The sequence below is a fragment of the Squalius cephalus genome (assembly GCF_949319135.1).
Source record: "Squalius cephalus genome assembly, chromosome: 19".
NCBI classification, from domain to species: Eukaryota; Metazoa; Chordata; class Actinopteri; order Cypriniformes; family Leuciscidae; genus Squalius; species Squalius cephalus.
In genome coordinates, this window is record NC_137140.1 from 1,283,141 (window position 1) to 1,299,955 (window position 16,815).

Genomic DNA, 16,815 nt, shown 5'->3' on the forward strand with positions numbered 1-16,815 from the left:
GCCCAGCGAAGGTGGCGGTGACCGGCTCAGGGATCCCAGAAGCGGAGAAGACGCCCGACTCCAGTTCCATCATCTGGCAGGAGGAGCTGCAAAGCAGAGAAGCGGATGGTTCCCAGACATGGAGCGCCGGTGAAATACCAGCTCTCGGCTCACCACTGCCCTCTACAGGTGCGGGGGAATACACACACACATTTACCTGGCCAAATACCCACACTAGCACCATGAAGTCACTGGCTACGTTTACATGCAACCAAATAATCCATTATTAATCAGATCGGCGTCTCAATCGGCCTGAAAAGCCTTCACGTGAAACACCTTTATCGATCCGAATGAAATTTTGATCGGATTGAAAGGGTCGGTTTATTTATTTTCTAATCCGATCGAGAGAACATGTAAACACTTGATCGGATTGAAAACCGAAACTGAAAGGACTGCGCATGTGCAATGACGTGGAAATAGCATAATGACGTAGAAATATCGTAATGACGTAGAAATAGTGTAGTGACGTAGAAATATCGTAATGACGTAGAAATAGTGTAGTGACGTAGAAATAGTGTAGTGACGTGGAAATGGCGTAATGACGTGGAAGTAGCGTAATGACGTCGAAATAGCATAATGACGTAGAAATATCGTAATGACGTAGAAATATCGTGACGTAGAAATAGATGGCGTAATGATGACGTAGAAATATCGTGACGTAGAAATAAATAGCATAATGACATAGAAATAGCATAATGATATAGAAATAGATAGCGTAATGATGTAGAAATATTGTGACGTAGAAATAGATAGCGTAATGACATTGAAATAGAGTAATGACATAGAAATGGCGTAATGTAGAAATAGCGCAATGACGTCGAAATAGTGTAGTGACGTAGAAATAGCGTAATGACGTAGAAATAGTGTAGTGACGTAGAAATAGTGTAGTGACGTAGAAATAGCGTAATGACATAGAAATGGCGTAATGACGTCGAAATAGCATAATGACGTAGAAATATCGTGACGTAGAAATAGATGGCGTAATGACGTAGAAATATCGTGACGTAGAAATAAATAGCATAATGACGTAGAAATAGCATAATGATGTAGAAATAGATCGCATAATGACGTAGAAATATCGTGACGTAGAAATAGATAGCGTAATGACGTAGAAATAGATGGCATAATGACGTAGAAATAGATAGCGTAATGACATTGAAATAGCGCAATGACGTAGAAATGGCGTAATGGCGTAGAAATAGCGCAATGACGTAGAAATGGCGTAATGACGTAGAAATAGATGGCATAATGACGTTGAAATATCGTGACGTAGAAATAGATAGCGTAATGACATTGAAATAGAGTAATGACGTTGAAATATCGTGACGTAGAAATAGATAGCGTAATGACATTGAAATAGAGTAATGACGTAGAAATAGCGTAATGACGTAAAAATGCCGTAATGATGTAGAAATAACGTAGTGACGTAGAAATAGCGTAATTACATAGAAATAGCGTGATTACGTAGAAATAGCGTAATGACGTAGAAATAGTGAGGTAGAAATAGCGTAATGACCTATGATGCGCGGAACGAGTGAACGTTTTGTATAGACCTTATGTAGCCCTGCCCCTTTTCAGTGCTAGGCTCGTTGTCGTCTGTCTTCCGGCCTGTATTTTCACAGTGATCTTGCTTTAAACATAGACTTTAAACATTACAATCCTCTTGATAACTTTCGTTTACTTCACAATAAGTAAATCCACTTCACCAGCTAATTACTCCTGGACAGCGATGCCATAGATATATACAGAGCGACCGCAAAAACAGAAGTTCAAAGACAATATTGTAAAGATGCTGCGCGCTTGTTTCTCCGGAGCATAAGGTCTGTAGGTCATGAACTCCATGATTTCCCCATTGCTCTCTGCTATAGGTGAGGGGTCGATGTTGAGCCGGTGCTCGGATCAGAGCTCAGTGAACGGTGACGAAGTGGATCGGATCGGGCTCCACCCGCTGTCTCCCACGGGCAGCTCCTCGAGCCGGCTCAGCGCAGAGATGGGGGGTGTCCCACGATGCCTTTCACCTGCTCCCAGCGACCCCTTCCCATCATGCAGCAGCCTGCTCTCCAACGGCTCACACATCAGCGGGTCCATGAGCTCGCTGGACTCGGACGCCAGCACCGAGAGCCACCCGAATGAAGCCCTCGCACGCTCACACCGAGCTCTTCCCTCCCGCAAGCCCGAGAAACGCAGTCGACTCCGCAGTCCGGAGAGACAGGAGTGTGTGTTCAGCTCGGAGAGACAGGAGTGTGTGTTCAGCTCGGAGAGAAGGTGAGCGCAGGCCATTCTCCACATCAATGCATCTGTAATAAGACGGGAATGCAAACAAGCTTCCTTCCTTTCATGCATTACACACAGTGCAATATTTAAGGTTTTAGGTGAACCTTCATCCTTCCCTCGGGTCATTTTGACCCGGAATGTTTTTGGTGTTGGAATTTTTTTTTTTTCAAATTGAGTGTTTATCAGAGGGGTACAAGACCCCAGGACTTTTGTCACACTTGACCCACGAATACACACACAAAATGGAATGGATCCGAGGAGTTTTATGGTTGAAATTTAAAAAAGTAACAAATCCTTCCCTCGCGGGTCAATCTGACCCCATTAGGAATGAATGGAGTGCGAGGAATGCTTCAGTTCACATAGAAAAACCTAAAAATGCTCAATTCAAACTAACAATGCTAAAACTTTGCCAATTATTTTTTTTTCTTCAAATGTCTACATGTGTATCTGAATGCACACTGAAGGTAACTGACTTTAGGACCCAGCGGAACAGCTCATTTGCTCCATATAGAGCTATAAGCCCGTCTAGAGTCATGAAATATCATGTTATATATATATTTTTTTTTTCACAAGAGGTAAAGATATTAAAAGATATTTTGAGCTGAATTAAAAGGTTTAGGCATGAAATTGTGAGTTTTTTTGCTGAAAGAATGTGAGGAATGTGCATAAATTACTATTTATTTATTATTTATTGATTAAATCTAGTAATTTAAAGGTAAAAAATAAATAAATAAATACATTTTTATAAAAATTCTTTTTTATTATTATATAAAAAAAAAGTATAATTTTAGGGCTTCGGGAGGGAAGGGTCTGGAGAGCTGCGGGATCAAACCACGTGCACATCAGGCCAAAAAGTGTTTAGCAACATGATTTTGAGATGGAATGATGGAGAGCATGATATCATTAATGTTGACGGTAAACACCTTCAGGAAACATTATTGCTGCTTTGGGGTTTTTTATACTGTCCTGAGGAACAATGTAAAATACTGAACAATTATTACTGTTTTTACTGTATTTTTAAACAAATAAATTCAGCACAAGAGACTTCTTTTAAAAAAGCATTAAATCAACCACAAAATCATTATTATTATATTATTTTATTGTAAATTACTCAAATATATTATATACAATTTATATTTAGTTTATTTTAATTTTAATATTTTAGTGTTTTTTGCTTTTGAACACACTCCTTTAAAAATAAATATACATATTAAATGCCAAATTAAATTTACCATTTGAAAAATGACCGTTAACAGGACTATGAAATAAACAGGGCTTGAAGGTATCAAGTATTTTAAAAATATACAATAAAATAACGTATTTTATATAATAAAAAATATAATTAAAAAAAACATATCAACATATGGTTGATAATAGGACAAATGAACAACTAAATCACTTAACATAAGTGTTTAAAATTATTTTAGTTACAGTTATCAGTACAGTGTTTTTTGTTTTAAACTCACAAATACCGTCACCATCATTTAACCTTCCACATTATATACGTAAGAAATTGTAAAAAGGCGTCCATATTTTATCAAATTCATCTGCTTTTCCTCTTATTTTCAGTTTTTCCAAAGCAAGATGACAAGACATTGACAGAAGGAAGAGCTCTGAGTATTTTCCATGTTAAATGACACGTTTACAACTAAATAAACAGGGAAAATACTTTTTTTCTGTTTTTTTTTTTCTCCCATCAACCCTTTGAGGTCTCAGACAGCATCTCTGACGCACTTCTCATTCGAGCTGAAGAATTCATACAGACAGAACCAAACGCTCTCTTCTCTGGTTTAATTTGGGTTTATGGGAATTGTGCCACGTTTTACCCAGTAGCCAATGAGACTGTGAGCAGTCATGTGACAGAAATACCTCACTGACTGGCTTTCTTGTCTCCTTTTAAGGAGGGCTGACAATGTGGTGCAGATCCCAAATAAGGGCAAAATTTGAAAAAAGTCTTTAATATTTTCTGGCATCATTTTGTGAACTGAATTCATGTCTGTAGTTCGGGAAATGTTTGCATATGTGGGGTCATCAAAACCAGGAGACGCATTTAAACCCCTTCCCAAGGAATATATCATTTTATATACATCATTATATACACTGCAATTAACTTTTTTTAAATAAGGAAATTACTACTTTTATTTAGCAATGACGCATTCAATTGATCAAAAGTGACAGTAAAGACATTTATAATGTGATTATATTTCAGATAAATGCTGATCTTTTTTAACTTTCTATTCATCAAAGAATCCTGAAAAATAAAATGCATCTCTGTTTCCACAAAAATATGAACTGTTTTCAACACTGATAATAATCATAAATGTTTCTTGATCATCAAATCCTCATATTAGAGTGATTTCTGGAGGATCATGTGACACTGAAGACTGGAGTAATGATGCTGAACATTCAGCTTTGATCACAGGAATAAATTACACTTTACTATATATTCACATAGAAAAGAGTGATTTTAAATTGTCATAATATTTCACAATATTTTTTTTTTTTTTTTCAGTATTTATATTAATACCTCACCAAAGGCCATCATGCGTGTGGCCGCATTAAGATACACGCATATACCCTCGAATACCCATATGAGCATTCAGACATGTGACATCAAGAAGTGAATTTAAATGCAGATCTAAGCTTGAAGCTTCTGGTGTCTGAGGTTGTGTGTGAATATCTGCTGGTGTGTCTGCAGTGTGAGCGGGCGGGCGAATGTGATCGAGAAGCTGGAGGCGCTGGAGCTGGAGAACGCCGAGCGCATGGACGAGGAGTCGAGCGCTGGAGGCCGACAGGGACGCAGCGAAACCAGGCGCTTCACACGCGAGGTAATGCCCACCGACACTGCTCGTATTAGATGGGTCGATGCGGACGTGGACGACTCTGAATCGATTCACAAACGTCAAAAATCGAGTTTCTAACAACGTTATATTGCCGGAACGCAAAAGGCGGAACTGAAGTGCAGAAGCGCAGAAGCGCAGCGCTCGGCCCGTCTGTGGACATAACAGAGACGCATGACACCGAACACAAACACTCCTGAGTGTGAACTCACAGCGGCTGTCATAGGACATCGACACATGCTGGCATGAATAATTAAGCGAGGCGTCTTCTCATAGGATATGGACACGCAGTCTCATGAATAATTATAGGCGCTGATGAGTCATCGATGTTCTGCAGGTGTAAGAAAAGCAGCAGATCCTGTGACGTTTACTCAATGAAACACTTCAACCCAGAAGATGGAAAAAGCACAGGAAGAGCTCAAAATTAATTTCAAATTTCATTTGAATATAAAAGTGGCGCACACTTAGGGTTTAAAGTTTAATAATCAAACACAAAATATGACCTAATGATTTGTTGTTTGAGAACTTTCTGAACAAAAACAAATAGTCTTATTAGTCCGAGCCTCTGTCGTCCGGCTGGAGCTGCAGCGTCTCGTCAGGCACTTCCTGTTTTCACCTTCCCAAGAATAATTATTTCTTATTTCATCCCAGTGCTGCTCGTCCAGACTCATATCTCACACACACACACACACACACACAAGCACACACACTCACAAGCACGCACGCACAAGCACTCACACACGCACAAGCACACTCGCGCGCGCACACACACTCACACACACGCACTCACACACACGCACACACACACACACACACACACACACACACACACTCTGACACACTCACTCAGGCATACACACACACACACGCACACACACTCACTCACGCATACACGCACACACACTTGCACACAAGCACACACACTCACTCACGCACAAGCACACACACTCGCGCACAAGCACACACACTCACACACACAAGCGCACACACACACACGCACACACACTCACACACACAAACACACGCATGCACAAGCTCACTCACTAACGCGCACGCACAAACACACACACACATGCACGCACAAGCACACACGCACAAGCACACACACACACACAACCACACGCATGCACAAGCTCACTCACTAATGCACAAGCATGCACGCACACACACACACACACACACACTCACACAAGCACACTCACACACACACACACACACTTACACACAAGCACACACACACTCATTCGCGCATACACACTCACTCGCGCACACACACACACACACTCACACACTTACACACAAGCACACACAAGCACACACACACTCATTCGCACACACGCGCACACACACTCACTCGCGCACACACACACACACTCACACACTCTCAAACTACCACTAGTAAAAGCTCACCTTTTGTTTCTGTTTCCACTTACGCAGGTTCAGTGGTTTTCCACAATGTGAGCAATAGAGATTTTGATCAAGCCTCTTGTTTTTGACATTTTTCAGTGATGGTATCTTCCGTTCACTGTGTGTGTAAGATCAGTGAAGGAGCACAAACACCACGTTTCACAGGCCAAACCGCTCTGAAAAATAACACAGATTATTGTTGCAAGCGAAGGCGTTTGTCAGTGTATCAGAATCTGAATCTACAATGAGGCCGAGAGCCCAAGTCTGTCTTCGCTGCTTTCAAGGTCAGCTCCGGGTTCAGATGCGATGCTGGCGTTTTCTGCCTCATTCTCAAGGCCACTGAAGAGCTGTTTATGAAGCTTCTCGCTTGTGGAGGTCTGTCAAATATTATTCTAGAGCATATGGACATAATTACACATTTATATCCAGGCAAGCTGCTCAGATATGAGGCAAAACATCTTCAGCGAATGGATAAACATTTCCACACACACTTGAATAAAACTGTGCTTTCAACATCTGGTGCAACACTTTAACAAATTATAGTTTTTAATGGGGTGTTTTAGGGATGCATATATCAGTGCCATATCGGTTATCATTATCTGTTAACATTAGATAAATATTGAACATTTTAATTGTGCATGCTTGATTCCCATATTTTTACATTTAGATTAACGTTGCCATCATTTAATGCTCACTTTAAGTTAAGCTATAAAATGCTAATTTAATAAGACTCATCTTTTGGAAAATATTAGCTTTTACTATTTTATTTTAAATGCATTTAGACAAATGTAGACAACTGTTCAAAAGTTTGGGGTCAGTACAATAAAAAATTAATTCTTTTATTCATCACGGACGCATTAATTTGATCAAAAGTGACAGTAAAGGCATTTATAATGTTACAAAAGATTCTATTTCAAATAAATTCTTAAAACGGTTTTCAACACTGATAATAATCATAAATGTTTCTTGAGCATCAGATCCTCATATTAGAGTGATTTCTGAAGGATCATGTGACACTGAAGACTGGAGTAATGATGCTGAACATTCAGCTTTGATCACAGGAATAAATTACACTTTACTAGATATTCACATAGAAAACAGATGATGTACATTATAATAATATTTCGCAATTTTTACAATATTTTTGATCAAATCAATGCAGCTTTGGTGAGCAGAAGAGACTTTTATTAGTTTTCAGACGTAACATAATAATTGCAGTAATTATTGAACTAATTATTAGGGATGCGCGATATATATCGGCCACCATATCGGTATCGGACGATATATGATCATTTTTTAATGTTATGGTTATTGGCCCGATATTAAATCCGATAAATAGTGTATTATCTCCTTCAGCTGAGACACTTCAGATGCCACTGTTCAACATGATGGTTTTGAATTGCTTGAAATATGATTGAATCACTTCAAAAAAGGAAAATAGAGTTCAGTGCAATATTGTCATATAGTCTACATAAAATTATAATGAGAACATCAATACGGCCAATATACCGATTATCGGCTTTCAAATATAAAGAATTATCGGTATCGGCCAAATTGTTGAAATCGGTGCATCCCTACGACTTATAGGCATCGACACACTTTTTATATCAGTGCATCTCTAGTTTTCTGGGTAGTTTCTTAACATGTGATGTTTCCTTTGCCTAAAACGTTTCTCAGTGTTGTTTGTTCCCTGTGTTTCAGGAGCAGAAGACGGACCCGGCGCAGGGTTTAGACTTCTATCACTCCAGCCTTCCTCCTCTGAGACGAGCCAAATCCCTGGACCGCAGGACCACCGAGTCCGTCATGACCGTAAGACACACCCCCGTCTCTAGCTGGACGTCCGAAGGTCCACTCACGCCTGCTTCACATTACACCATTCTGACTCCTGAAATCTTGTGGTGTCGTGGACAGGAAACATGTCAGAGTACACACTGAAAAGTCTGAAAGTCCACTTACTGTCCAAAATACTGTTAAAACCTCTTTCTTCCATCTTAGAAATATTGCCAGATTGCGTCATATTGCATATTTACATTTAATAATTTAGCAGACGCTTTTATCCATCATTTAAACTAACAAAAGGACAATAATATGTAAGTGCTATGACCCTTCCCAGTTTAGTCTAACGCAGTACATGTCATTTTTATTTGATTTTATAGATGGGTAGATATACACTCATCTAAAGGATTATTAGGAACACCTGTTCAATTTCTCATTAATGCAATTATCTAATCAACCAATCACATGGCAGTTGCTTCAATGCATTTAGGGGTGTGGTCCTGGTCAAGACAATCTCCTGAACTCCAAACTGAATGTCAGAATGGGAAAGAAAGGTGATTTAAGCAATTTTGAGCGTGGCATGGTTGTTGGTGCCAGACGGGCCGGTCTGAGTATTTCACAATCTGCTCAGTTACTGGGATTTTCACGCACAACCATTTCTAGGGTTTACAAAGAATGGTGTGAAAAGGGAAAAACATCCAGTATGCGGCAGTCCTGTGGGCGAAAGTGCCTTGTTGATGCTAGAGGTCAGAGGAGAATGGTTCAAGCTGATAGAAGAGCAACTTTGACTGAAATAACCACTCATTACAACCGAGGTATGCAGCAAAGCATTTGTGAAGCCACAACACGCACAACCTTGAGGCGGATGGGCTACAACAGCAGAAGACCCCACCGGGTACCACTCATCTCCACTACAAATAGGAAAAAGAGGCTACAATTTGCACGAGCTCACCAAAATTGGACAGTTGAAGACTGGAAAAATGTCGCCTGGTCTGACGAGTCTCGATTTCTGTTGAGACATTCAGATGGTAGAGTCAGAATTTGGCGTAAACAGAATGAGAACATGGATCCATCATGCCTTGTTACCACTGTGCAGGCTGGTGGTGGTGGTGTAATGGTGTGGGGGATGTTTTCTTGGCACACTTTAGGCCCCTTAGTGCCAATTGGGCATCGTTTAAATGCCACGGCCTACCTGAGCATTGTTTCTGACCATGTCCATCCCTTTATGACCACCATGTACCCATCCTCTGATGGCTACTTCCAGCAGGATAATGCACCATGTCACAAAGCTCGAATCATTTCAAATTGGTTTCTTGAACATGACAATGAGTTCACTGTACTAAAATGGCCCCACAGTCACCAGATCTCAACCCAATAGAGCATCTTTGGGATGTGGTGGAACGGGAACTTCGTGCCCTGGATGTGCATCCCACAAATCTCCATCAACTGCAAGATGCTATCCTATCAATATGGGCCAACATTTCTAAAGAATGCTTTCAGCACCTTGTTGAATCAGTGCCACGTAGAATTAAGGCAGTTCTGAAGGCGAAAGGGGGTCAAACACAGTATTAGTATGGTGTTCATAATAATCCTTTAGGTGAGTGTAGAAGAGAAGGTGTTAGTATTAATGGATCAACTTTCCTTGTTGCTGAGAGGTTGATTAACACTTTTGAGTTTTCCCGTATTGATTATTGTAATGCCTTGTTAGCTGGAGGGTCAAAAGCTAGCTTAAACAAGTTGCAGGTAGTGCAAAACTCAGCTGCTCGAACCCTTACTAGAACTAGGATTAGTGTTGTCAAAGACCCGGTACTTCGGTACCAAGTCGGTACAAATTTTTTTTTAAATGTCATGGCACCAGGTTTTCTCAAACCCGTTACTTGATGTGCGTGCATGCCCGAAGCGCGTGCAGTTGCGTCCTCTAAGCGCTGAGACGTGGCGACCGGCGGCGCTGCTGATGTGGCGGCTGTAAATCCACTTGTTGATAAGAAAGGAGGAAAGAGACACATATGGAAATATTTTGGATTAGGCTAATGTGACGTTGCCATAAGTGTTCACACGTGCAGATTCGTTATTCCAAATGTAGGCGCGCGGCATTTTCCAGGCGCACCTATGTTCATGGTTGCATAGCAACGGCAGACGCCACGGGAAGCGCTTGTGGAAAGGAGAAACTTGTCGATCTCCGAATGCAACGTAACATGAGGAGAGTAAAGATGGAAAGCTCTTAAAGATCAGTTCCATATAAATTCACGGATAATTTGTTGTTTTGTTGTTGGTGAAAATCAATATTGACCTTGTATTTGAAAAAGGATCCTCATATAAGAAACAATACTAAAATTCAGAGTCAGCTCATTCGCAATCGGAGATCGACTATTTTTGAAACGGTGCGAACTGCGCTCTCCATGATGACGAGAAGTATCAGCAAAGAATGAATTGATTTTCAGCCCATTGGTATCGAAATTGGTACCGAGAACCGTGGATTTTCACTGGTATTGGTACCGTGACAACACTAACTAGGATAATGATCACATTACTCCCATTTTGGAGTCTCTGCATTGGCTCCCCGTTAGGTTTAGGGTAGACTTTAAAATTCTGATGCTTACTGACACAGCTTTACATATGGTTGGCACCTCAATACTTGACCGAACTTTTAATTCCATATTCTCCAACACGTGACCTTCGTTCATCTGAAACTGGTCTTTTAACTGTTTAACTTTTTAACCTTTAACTCACTTACAATTGATGGGAGATTTTTCTTCAATAGCTCCAAAACTATGGAATTCTTTACCGATCGAGATATGGCAAGCAAACTCATTAAGCATTTTTAAATCTATTTTTTTAGGGTAGCTTTTAATTGAACATTTGTATAAATGTTTCATTGTGCATTATTTTATATGCTGTATTTTGTTACTTTAATTTTATATTGTGGATTAATTTATATTGTGGATTATTTTATATGGTGTATTTATTTGTTTCTATAAAGCGCTTTGAAATGAACAGTTAAAAGCGCTATAGAAAATGAAGGTTATATAAAGTGTGTCCTGCCACTTCTAAAGTCAGAGAACATTGTGGGTGGGTGTGTGTGTGTGTGTGTGTGTGTGTGGTGAATCTCTTCCAAACCCTCACAATTGCTCTGCTGTTCTCTGAGGTTCAAAGGTTAAAGAGAACAGCGGCAGGATTTGGCTTGTTTTGAAGGGAAAGATGGACTACTGTTTTGGAATGTTTTAGTCAGTGTGATATAAAGAACATCTCGTTTTACAGAGACTTCAGAGTTAGATGAAGATCACTGCTGTCCAAAACTCTCTTTGCAAACGTTTTATATATTAGACGGGCTACAAACACGTTTAAAAGTCAATACCTACCAATTATTCTATCTATTAATTCATTTAAAAAGCATTGACAGGTTATTATTTATTAGAAAGAAAAAAATGAACAAAACTGCTTTACCCCTTATTAATAAAATATATACAACATAAAACAAAAAAAATTATAACATAAAAAAATGAAAAAAGCACCACATTAGAACACAAAAACACTTTCTAAGTCATATTGACTTACAGAAGTATATCTCATAACGAGTGAGTGAGTGAGTGAGTGAGTGAGTGAGTGAGTGAGTGAGTGAGTGAGTGAGTGAGTGAGTGAGTGAGTGAGTGATGGGCAGGTTTAGGGGTCGAGTGAGTGAGTGATGGGCAGGTTTAGGGGTCGAGTGAGTGAGTGATGGGCAGGTTTAGGGGTCGAGTGAGTGAGTGAGTGAGTGATGGGCAGGTTTAGGGGTCGAGTGAGTGAGTGATGGGCAGGTTTAGGGGTCGAGTGAGTGAGTGAGTGAGTGATGGGCAGGTTTAGGGGTCGAGTGAGTGAGTGAGTGATGGGCAGGTTTAGGGGTCGAGTGAGTGAGTGATGGGCAGGTTTAGGGGTCGAGTGAGTGAGTGATGGGCAGGTTTAGGGGTCGAGTGAGTGAGTGAGTGATGGGCAGGTTTAGGGGTCGAGTGAGTGAGTGAGTGAGTGAGTGAGTGAGTGAGTGATGGGCAGGTTTAGGGGTCGAGTGAGTGAGTGATGGGCAGGTTTAGGGGTCGAGTGAGTGAGTGATGGGCAGGTTTAGGGGTCGAGTGAGTGAGTGAGTGAGTGATGGGCAGGTATAGGGGTCGAGTGAGTGAGTGAGTGATGGGCAGGTTTAGGGGTCGAGTGAGTGAGTGAGTGAGTGATGGGCAGGTTTAGGGGTCGAGTGAGTGAGTGAGTGATGGGCAGGTTTAGGGGTCGAGTGAGTGAGTGATGGGCAGGTTTAGGGGTCGAGTGAGTGAGTGAGTGATGGGCAGGTTTAGGGGTTGAGTGAGTGAGTGATGGGCAGGTTTAGGGGTCGAGTGAGTGAGTGAGTGATGGGCAGGTTTAGGGGTCGAGTGAGTGAGTGATGGGCAGGTTTAGGGGTCGAGTGAGTGAGTGAGTGATGGGCAGGTTTAGGGGTCGAGTGAGTGAGTGATGGGCAGGTTTAGGGGTCGAGTGAGTGAGTGAGTGAGTGATGGGCAGGTTTAGGGGTCGAGTGAGTGAGTGAGTGAGTGATGGGCAGGTTTAGGGGTCGAGTGAGTGAGTGAGTGAGTGAGTGAGTGATGGGCAGGTTTAGGGGTCGAGTGAGTGAGTGAGTGAGTGATGGGCAGGTTTAGGGGTCGAGTGAGTGAGTGATGGGCAGGTTTAGGGGTCGAGTGAGTGAGTGAGTGAGTGATGGGCAGGTTTAGGGGTCGAGTGAGTGAGTGATGGGCAGGTTTAGGGGTCGAGTGAGTGAGTGAGTGAGTGAGTGATGGGCAGGTTTAGGGGTCGAGTGAGTGAGTGAGTGATGGGCAGGTTTAGGGGTCGAGTGAGTGAGTGATGGGCAGGTTTAGGGGTCGAGTGAGTGAGTGAGTGATGGGCAGGTTTAGGGGTCGAGTGAGTGAGTGAGTGAGTGATGGGCAGGTTTAGGGGTCAAGTGAGTGAGTGAGTGAGTGAGTGATGGGCAGGTTTAGGGGTCGTGTGTGAGTGAGTGAGTGATGGGCAGGTTTAGGGGTCGAGTGAGTGAGTGATGGGCAGGTTTAGGGGTCGAGTGAGTGAGTGAGTGAGTGAGTGATGGGCAGGTTTAGGGGTCGTGTGAGTGAGTGAGTGATGGGCAGGTTTAGGGGTCGAGTGAGTGAGTGAGGGATGGGCAGGTTTAGGGGTCGAGTGAGTGAGTGAGTGAGTGATGGGCAGGTTTAGGGGTCGAGTGAGTGATGGGCAGGTTTAGGGGTTGAGTGAGTGAGTGAGTGAGTGATGGGCAGGTTTAGGGGTCGAGTGAGTGAGTGATGGGCAGGTTTAGGGGTCGAGTGAGTGAGTGAGTGATGGGCAGGTTTAGGGGTCGAGTGAGTGAGTGAGTGAGTGATGGGCAGGTTTAGGGGTCGAGTGAGTGAGTGAGTGAGTGATGGGCAGGTTTAGGGGTCGAGTGAGTGAGTGATGGGCAGGTTTAGGGGTCGAGTGAGTGAGTGAGTGAGTGAGTGATGGGCAGGTTTAGGGGTCGTGTGAGTGAGTGAGTGATGGGCAGGTTTAGGGGTCGAGTGAGTGAGTGAGGGATGGGCAGGTTTAGGGGTCGAGTGAGTGAGTGAGTGAGTGATGGGCAGGTTTAGGGGTCTAGTGAGTGAGTGATGGGCAGGTTTAGGGGTTGAGTGAGTGAGTGATGGGCAGGTTTAGGGGTCGAGTGAGTGAGTGAGTGAGTGATGGGCAGGTTTAGGGGTCGAGTGAGTGAGTGAGTGGGCAGGTTTAGGGGTCGAGTGAGTGAGTGAGTTATGGGCAGGTTTAGGGGTCGAGTGAGTGAGTGATGGGCAGGTTTAGGGGTCGAGTGAGTGAGTGAGTGAGTGAGTGAGTGAGTGAGTGATGGGCAGGTTTAGGGGTCGAGTGAGTGAGTGATGGGCAGGTTTAGGGGTCGAGTGAGTGAGTGAGTGAGTGAGTGAGTGATGGGCAGGTTTAGGGGTCGAGTGAGTGAGTGATGGGCAGGTTTAGGGGTCGAGTGAGTGAGTGAGTGAGTGAGTGATGGGCAGGTTTAGGGGTCGAGTGAGTGAGTGAGTGAGTGATGGGCAGGTTGAGTGAGTGATGGGCAGGTTTAGGGGTCGGGTTAGTGTAAGGGGAGAGAATATCAGTTTGTACAGTATAAAAAAACATTACTTCTATGGAGGTCCTCACAAGTATAGCTAAACAAACACGTGTGTGTGTGTGTGTGTGTTGCTCCGTCCAGCACTCTTAACACCCTGTTTTCCCTGGACTCAATACACAAATGCCTGTTTTGTAGTTGCTTTTGTGTGGAGCACTCGAGCTCGTCAAGAGAAACTCAGAGTGTGTGTGTAAGTCGAGTAGTCCAGAGAAACACCCTGACGTGCGTCTCTGTCTCTCACCCAAGAGTGTTGAAGAACCAAAGTGCAGAAAACGCTTGTAGAAATGTGTAGAAGTGAGGCGAGCTGATGTCTGCTCTTCCTCTGATCATACTCATGACTGTTTCCCTCTTCATCACAGCCAGACCTGCTGAACTTCAAGAAAGGTTGGATGGTGAAGCTGGATGAACAAGGCCAGGTAAGCTTGTGTTTCAATAAACAACAAACAGAAATTGATTAGATCTCACAGACGCGTAACGTTGAGGAATGAAATGCTGAATCTGAAACTGCTGGCTGATAAATGAATATTCACAATGCGTAAACAATGATCTTACCTGTGGTTTATACTTGTATATTTAAAAACAAATTGGATTGTATATTTATTTGATAACATTTCCTAAAAATGTCTTTCGATTAAGTCATGAGTCTTTTTTCCCAATATTAAAATATTTTAGTATTAGTATTATTAGGGTTGCACAGATATGAAACCGATCATTTTTTATATTTGAAAGCCGATGACGGATATATCGACCTTTAAATCTAAATCCAAATTCAAATTTTATTGGATTGTTTGCGAGCCTGATTACAAAAACAAAAGTCTCATTAAAATCCACACAGTGCAATAGCCTATAGCAAACCAGTGTACGATTCAAACTTTTAAAATGAATTTTACTCTCCGATGGCCACATTTCTTTATCATAAATAAACATTGCCTTACAAAGAAATAAAATAATGGCTAAATAATGCAAATAAGTCATTGGACACAACACATATAAAAATAAAAATGTATGTAATATGGATAAATAAAATGGAATAGCCTGGTCTATGTGTCCAGACAATATTGATTTATTTATTTTTTTTAGATGATTGAGTTTTTTATTTGTAACATATGATATAGTAAAGTAACAACACGACCAAGGAACATATGAGAGCTGTTTGGCTGAATATGATCATGATTACAAAAGTTACAGTTCAATAAACAAGTAGTTAATGTTAAAATACTTTAATTTGAGACACAAAATTAGTTGTTCTTCCATTTCACCAACTAGTTGACAGCAGAACTATTGCGCATCTCAAAGCAACACTTGTTTTGTTACTGAATGATTCAGCGCTTCGAATGAATTGGTTGAATGAATGATTCAATGACTCCCTCATTAAGTGTCTTACCGCCACCTACTGGCAGTTTAATGTATTATAGTATCATTGCATTTTTTTTTTTTTTTGTATATTCAACAATTTATTTAAAACCTTAATCTCATAACATTATTATTGCAGTGTGAATTATTTAGTTTGAGCAAGTTCTTAGTTTTCTTTATTTCCTGAAGATGGGAAGCAGTTTTGATCAGTCTGTCAGCTCAAACGCCCGACTCAAAGCATGCACTGATGCTGTTTAAAGGCCACGGCACACTTTGATTGCACTGCTTCAATAGGTCGAAGTTGAAAGGATAAAGCCTCTCAACTTTTTCCACACGCTCTTTAAAGGAGGATAAATGTCTTAAAAGCCAGACTGATGCAGGGTTGTCTGGGACCGAGGGCTCTGTGTAATTATCTGATGCGTTTCAGCTCTATTATGATGTCTATTCTAGAGTCTTATCTCTCATGCTTTTCTGTTCCAGTGGAAGAAGTATTGGTTTGTGCTGACCGATCACAGTCTTCGATACTACAAGGATTCTATTGCTGAAGAGGTAATCTGTGTTTGAAGAAGTTCAGTGCACACATTTGTGGTTTATCCTGGATTTATTTTTTCACCTTCTTTAGAGTTATTATATTTTATTTTGATAATCAGCCTGATTGCTGTAATTGATGACGTTTCTCTCACTGAATGTCAACAGGCGTCTGATCTCGACGGAGAGATTGACCTCAGTACATGCTATAATGTTACAGAGTATCAAGCTCAACGCAACTATGGCTTCCAGATTCACGTAAGTCTGTCTGAAGATTATTCCTCATATTTTTATGAACTTTTTGTTTTATGGACTTTCTATTTTATTTTATGGACTTTTATTTTTATAGTTTGGATTTGTTTTATTTTTATTTTATGGACATTTTGTTAAATTGTTGTGGACTTTATATTTTATTTTTGGACTTTTTATTTGATTAACTTGTTTTATGGACTTTATATT

General features: G+C 41.3%; 1 protein-coding gene across 10 annotated transcripts in view; it reads left to right on the plus strand.

Annotated features, from left to right (window-relative positions):
- LOC307147299 (myosin phosphatase Rho interacting protein) overlaps positions 1–16,815 on the plus strand; it is a 73,511-nt gene that overhangs the window by 30,015 nt on the left and 26,681 nt on the right. For all 10 annotated transcript variants that reach the window (XM_079851957.1, XM_079851948.1, XM_079851954.1 and 7 more), the window contains exons 6-12: positions 1–168; positions 1,908–2,304; positions 5,012–5,141; positions 8,262–8,369; positions 14,835–14,891; positions 16,309–16,377; positions 16,525–16,614. The exon at positions 1–168 is cut by the window's left edge and continues 7 nt beyond it. In XM_079851957.1, coding sequence (XP_079708083.1) covers positions 1–168; positions 1,908–2,304; positions 5,012–5,141; positions 8,262–8,369; positions 14,835–14,891; positions 16,309–16,377; positions 16,525–16,614 — 1,019 coding nt within the window. The remainder of the gene's footprint in view (positions 169–1,907; positions 2,305–5,011; positions 5,142–8,261; positions 8,370–14,834; positions 14,892–16,308; positions 16,378–16,524; positions 16,615–16,815) is intronic.